The 6,605-nt window shown below is 34.9% G+C and overlaps 1 protein-coding gene across 1 annotated transcript in view; it reads right to left on the bottom strand.

The window, feature by feature from the left end:
- Positions 1-6,605, bottom strand: part of LOC106877107 (zygotic DNA replication licensing factor mcm3) — a 29,600-nt gene that overhangs the window by 11,826 nt on the left and 11,169 nt on the right. Inside the window, exons 5-11 of the mRNA XM_014925904.2 lie at positions 5,919-6,049; positions 4,454-4,528; positions 3,754-3,837; positions 3,223-3,302; positions 2,382-2,490; positions 2,167-2,297; positions 1,569-1,625 (exon numbers count right to left, since the gene is read on the bottom strand). Coding sequence (XP_014781390.1) covers positions 1,569-1,625; positions 2,167-2,297; positions 2,382-2,490; positions 3,223-3,302; positions 3,754-3,837; positions 4,454-4,528; positions 5,919-6,049 — 667 coding nt within the window. The remainder of the gene's footprint in view (positions 1-1,568; positions 1,626-2,166; positions 2,298-2,381; positions 2,491-3,222; positions 3,303-3,753; positions 3,838-4,453; positions 4,529-5,918; positions 6,050-6,605) is intronic.

Raw genomic sequence — 6,605 nt, 5'->3', positions numbered from 1 at the left:
CCAGTACTCCCTGACTGGCTCCCATGCCGGTGGCACATACAAAGCACCATGCAAACATGGCTGATGCCAGTACTCCCTGACTGGCTCCCATGCCGGTGGCACATACAAAGCACCATGCAAACATGGCTGATGCCAGTACTCCCTGACTGGCTCCCATGCCGGTGGCACATACAAAGCACTATCCAAACATGATCAATGCCAGGCCCTCCTGATTGGCTCCTGTGCTGGTGGCACATAAAAAGCACACACTATACTCTCAGAGTGGTTGGCATGAGAAAGGGCATCCAGCTGTAGAAATGTTTCCAGGTCAGACTGGAGCCTAGTGCAGCTGCTGGCTCTCCGGACCTGAGTCAAACGATCCAACCCATACCAGCATGGAAAACGGACGTTAAACGACGATGATGGTGATGATGACGTTAACTGCCCTGGCCTGTTACTGCAACTTAACTGGTGATGGCACATATTTCAAGTCACACTGTATACTGTTTAATTACAAGGAAATGTAATTTCATTGCATTTTTACAATATTTCATAACTAAACTTTAATATTTAGCACTCAGGTTATTTAAATACCCTCGAAGCCATGTCAAACATACAGAATAAAATATTTTCTCAAATTATGAAAATGTACCACCAGTAGTGCATAGGGTGGATGTGTGAAGTTTGCGATGAACCACCAGTGGTACATGTAACGGTTACCATGTTAAAATGCAGACTTGTCAAACTACATCATGTACATTAAATAAAACATTCTTGAAGCCATTAATGGCCATCACTATATTACACTACATACAAAATTCTGTCCCTATTAAGCTATTAAAAGTCATTAAATGAGGCAATCAATTGTTAAAGAAAGATATATTAATAAGACACACAATGTATCATATCACATACACCATCACCATCTTAATGTTCACTTTTCCATGCTTGCATGAATCAGATGGAATTCATTGAGGAAGATTTTCAATGGTCAGATGCTTTTCAGTCACCGGTCTCCAAGCAAAGTAGTATTTCCCCATGGGCAGATGTATTTTTCCATCGAAGACTAGAAACAAAACATTGCTTATATGACAGAAATGATCATTTATAGCCATCACAAGATACCAAGTTCAGTTTCCAGCTATCAAACCAACATTCAAGGCTTCAGTTGGCCTAAAGCAGAAGACACTCAGCCATTGTGCTGCACAGTAGGATTGACACCAAAACCACATGTCTGGGAAGTAAATTTCACACCTGTACCTATTGCTCTTTGTCACTGGTTCATTTATATGTTTATATTAAATACAAATCCTTTGCTTGCAAATTATATATACACATATATCTCATACTGGTGCCACATTAAAAGTACCCAACCATAGAAACTATGTCAAAACAGACAACTGGAACCTGGTGCAGCTCTCCAGCTTGACAGTTCCTGTCAAACTGTCCGACCTATGCCAGCATGGAAAGCAGACATTAAACGACAATGATGATGATTTCTAGTATAAGCACAAGTATATAAGTATACATACCTACATGTGTTAACAAATCATTACTAATTATAGAAATAATTAGAAATGATTACTTACCTTAATATTTGAGACTTTGCAACTGATGGATCACCAATAAGTAAAATATTAATATCTCTGCAATTAGGAAAAATATAAAATAAACTCATATTTTTTGTAAAAACAATTCATTACTTAAAGATTTCAAGGCCAACAAATTACCTATTAATATTAATTAATAATGATTATACTTTTACAAGCAATAAGGATCAAGGTATTTCAGTTTCTTTTTAAATTAATTATCAAAGTAAGTCTTTTTACTAATTAGATATGAATAGCATTTACCATATTTGATAGCTTATAAGATTTTTTTCCCCCACACACAAAAAAAAAATCACTCCAGGTCCCATATGTAAAGTTGGGCCTGTATTACATGCTATAACACACTAAAACTCTTTGTTCCCCTGAATATGTGTTGCTAAAATTGGTGTGCATCTAATGATACTTTACTAATTCAGTTCTTCAGTACAAAGCGAACACTAATACAGTGATTCCCAACCTTTTACGCTATCAAGTTATTTTCCCCTTTAAATAAAATTTTCCAAACTTAGGACTTAGTGATCTACAATGACCTGAAGCTGAAAATGTTTTTATAACTTTTCAAAAGAGAAACACTTACCCTCTTAACCGCGTTCCATTGTGAAGAACTTTTTCATTTCCTCCAAGTAACATGCATAAGACAGCTTTTTTAATATATTCATGACCATGTATAGAAGGTGCCATACTTTTGCTGAGCAACTCAAAAACATCCTTCAAAATGTAATGGAAAACTATTAAGTATCACAAATTGAAGAATTAAAATAATAAAAGCATGTACTGAAGAGAAATCCATACCACATTTTTCTGTCTGCTAAACTTTTTAATCTTAGCAACATCATCAGCAGAAAAGACAGGCGATATTTCTTTACTTAGGAGCTGGACATTGTTGGCAATCAGAATAGTCCTACAAGAAGGAATAAAAATATCTTGGTGTAAAAACATCTACAAACAAATGAATCGTTTTTTTTAAGACAGCAAACAAGAATATTACTTGACTAATGAGAAGAATATTACTTGACTAACGAGAAAAATAGTTTTATGGCAATGGAAAGGAAGTGAGCTGGCAGAATTGGTAGAGCAACAGGAAAAATGCTCTGAAGTATTTTTTTTGTCATTACATTCTGAGTCCAAATCATCCTTACAGAGTTTATGTATCAGCCAAGTAGTGAGGTTGATATAACTGACATGCCCCCACCCCTCAAAATTGCTGGCTTTGTATCAAAATTAGAAAGAATTGTGACAATGGAGACTAAAAGGTAAGCTCCAGAAAGTGCAATTGACAACACTTTCTTTTTTTCAATTTTTGTTGTGACTGTTTCCCTTCATATATTTTGCCAATATTCGAAGAAAGTACTCGAGAAAGTGTCGCCTCATATACCAGCTTCAGTTAAGTATCTTAAGTTTTGTGTCACTCAGTATAAGAATGCCAGTGTTGTTATTTCTAAACTACATCCAAAAACAAACATGCTTTTAAAAGATAATGAATAATTTTTATTCTGAAAAGTGCCAAAAGTTAAGATATGCATGAAATCATAATTAAATCACAGCTAAATACTGTTGCTTGAACACATCCTAACCAACCTCATACTGTCATATTTCATGTCAATATCATTTAAAATTTCAAAAATAAACTCACCTGAATGTCCCAGATGTATATCCATTCTTTTTTCCAGGAAGACATCTGTAAGTTCCAATGACTTGTACTCTGTCTCCTGGCTTGATTTAGGAAAAAGAATATGAGAAAAAAAACACATTAAAATTCAAAAGAAACCCATCTTTGTTGTAAGAAGAAATTATAACAAAACTGAATGATGAAGTGTAATTTCTAATTTGAAATTATATTTTATCTTTTACTTGTTTCTCTCATTAGACTGTGGCCATGCTGGGGCACCACCCTGAAGAATTTTAGTCAAATGAATTGACTCCAGTACTTATTTTTTTCAGCTGGGTACTTATTCTATTGATCTCTTTTGCCAAACCACTAAGTTACAAGGACATAAACTCACCAGCTGCCAAGCAATGATAGGCAACAAACACATGTATACATGATGGGTGTAATGAAACTATTGTCTTTTTCAGTGGAAACTGCAGTATCTGTGCACCTCAGAATACAAAGGCATGTATTAAATATGTGAAAACTGATTCAAGAGAAAGCAAATGCACCAACCTTGCATAAATCAACCAAATCATCATCAGCAATAACATCAATAGATCGAGGAAGTTGGCCTGCTGGAGCCTTTTCAGGCATTTCCTGATGAACAAAAAATAAAATTGTTTCACATAACAAATAAAACACCACACTAAATTGGTTTGCAAATTACATGAATTTAATCCAGCTTTTAACCCTTTTGTTAACCGTATTTATTTTGAGATGCTCTGTGTTTCTTTCAATTAATTTTAAACATAACAAAGAATTTAGTAAAATAACTTAGTTATTGTTAAGCTAGTGTTAGGAACATAAATTGTAACTGAGGTTTGGTAGAAGATTTGTATTACAGAGGCGGTTTCAGCCAGGTTGGTATCGAAAGGGTTAAAATATCAATACATAACCCTAAAAGTATATGCTATGAATGAATGCACCAATAAGTCTTCCGCATTTTACTTTTAATGTCCTATGTTTGCTGTAACTAGGAATCAGTATAACGTATATTTTCATCAAAAACTGACATAGCCTAAATTCAATTTGGAAGCTTTTTACTTCATATCTTAATTTCACTAGAAACATAATTGTACTTCATCCTATCATTATTTAACATAAATTATAGATAGAGAAAAACTGCATAAATTTAAAGCTAAATATCTCAAGAATTATACCCGCCAATTCAAAACTTTTTATTTTTAGAATTTACAAGGAAGATTAGATTTACCTGAATTGAAAATGTTTGGTGGTCTTTGTATGCAGAAAGGCCATATTCAGTCTCCAGTAAATTTCCATCTTCATCCTAAAATGACAATATATTTAGCAAGAGATGTTTAGAGAAAAAAGATTTTTAAAAATGTTACTTGAGATTAAGACTTTTGAAAGTTGCACCTTCAAGACAAATGAGACATTTCAGTAATATTTTCATCATCTTATGTTAAGATATTAAGTTAAATGCTGCAGAATTCTTCAAACGTTAAAACACCAATCTTATATTCCTTTTGATTCAAAGGAATTGTATTCAAAGGAATTTTATTCCTTTTGATTTCTTTGATTTTAAAGCACCAATCTTGTATTCCTTTCGATTCATTGCCAAAGAGCTTTCACTCTTGAGTCTAACAATAAGATGGAGATGTCTGCTTAAAAGCTTAAAAATACAAGATTTCCAAAAGTAATTATGTATCATCATCATCATCATCATTTAACGTCCGCTTTCCATGCTAGCATGGGTTGGACGATTTGACTGAGGACTGGTGAAACCGGATGGCTACACCAGGCTCCAATCTGATTTGGCAGAGTTTTTACAGCTGGATGCCCTTCCTAACGCCAACCACTCAGAGTGTAGTGGGTGCTTTTACGTGTCACCCGCACTATGTGTGACCATAAGAAAGGAGTAGAAATTCTATGGTAAAAAGGATAGTGTGTGAAACAGATGAATAGAATGTTACATGGTTGTGAAATATATGCACTGAATGTGGAAAAGTTGCATAGGCAAATTAGATGAGCACAATACAATATATGTATAGCATTAACTTGTACGGCAGGGCAACTGAGGTGAGAGAGTTGCCAGTTATCAAAGACATCTGTTCTGTGCAGGTAAGTTAGGTATACCTGCTGAATGATATAAAGTTGTGTCTGTTAGCAGTGGGCACTATTTAATGCTGAGGAAGAACAATAGCAATGTGAGACGTGATGAGGTCAAATTTGAGGAAGTTGAGACAAGGTGACATAGGATCATGGGAATACTGACACCAATGTAAAACAGAGACAACCAATTCATACAATCATGGGAAATGTTAAGATGATGATGATGATGATTATCATCATGGTCAACAGGTGCAGGGATTGCTTCCCAATAACATGATCTTGAGTCCAGTCCAACTGCTTGACATTTTGAGTCTTCTATTATAGAACCAGGCCAACTAAACCCTTGCAAGTAGATTGGGTAATATATATGTGTGTATGTATCTGAGTTGTTTATGTTAGTGTCTCCTTATCTTGACAGAGCATGATAATTGTAAATGAGTGTCACCATCATACAAGCAGTGTCATTTGTTTCCAATATTCTGAAAGAAAAATGTCTGAGCATGGAAACAGATGAGGGTTTGCAACAGGAAGGGCATCCCAACATAGACAATCCACCTCAATAAACTCTGTCTGACCCAAAATAGATTCTTTTGTATATTACTTACTTTAGTTGGGTAAACTGCACTTGTTGGGAAAGCTTCTAATGAAGTCAAGTCAGTGTATCGTCGTTCTATAACCTTCTTTGTTGCAGGACAATAATGCACGCTTCGTACAACTTTTGGCCTCACTAACGAACCTGTATAAGCAAAGAAGACATTGGAAAGATTTTTAATAAAATAGCAGTTTAAAGTATAAGAAGTAAAAAAAATGTACAACAGACATGTTTTTATTATTATTAGTGTTCATGTCACTGCTTGGAATCGAACTCAGAATCTTGGGGTTAGTAGCCTGCGCTCTTAACCACTACGCCATATGCCCATGGTCAATTATTGAGTGAACTTTAGGGCTTATAAATCTAATATTTTTCTATCCTTCTTTAATACCGGTTCCCATATGCTGCTCATATCTGAACTCAGTCTGCTTAGGAGGTTGTTGTGTCCTAGCATATGTGCTGCTTCTTTTAGTTTTCATATTTTCCAGATATGTTTTTATTTTTTTGAAGGAATTTGAGTTAAACAACTGAAACTTTCTGAAAACAATGAGAGGGCAAAAAATAGAATAAATAACTTATTGCTTTAAATCTTCATGAAGGTCTATAATCAGAACATGAAATCCAGCAATTATGAAACTGACCAATTCCACCATCTTTCCAGCAACAACCATGGGCACCTTTTTGAATTCCCATGGACATG

Source organism: Octopus bimaculoides, chromosome 4 (assembly GCF_001194135.2).
Source record: "Octopus bimaculoides isolate UCB-OBI-ISO-001 chromosome 4, ASM119413v2, whole genome shotgun sequence".
Lineage (NCBI taxonomy): Eukaryota > Metazoa > Mollusca > Cephalopoda > Octopoda > Octopodidae > Octopus > Octopus bimaculoides.
This window is presented reverse-complemented; position numbering and strand designations above follow the sequence as displayed.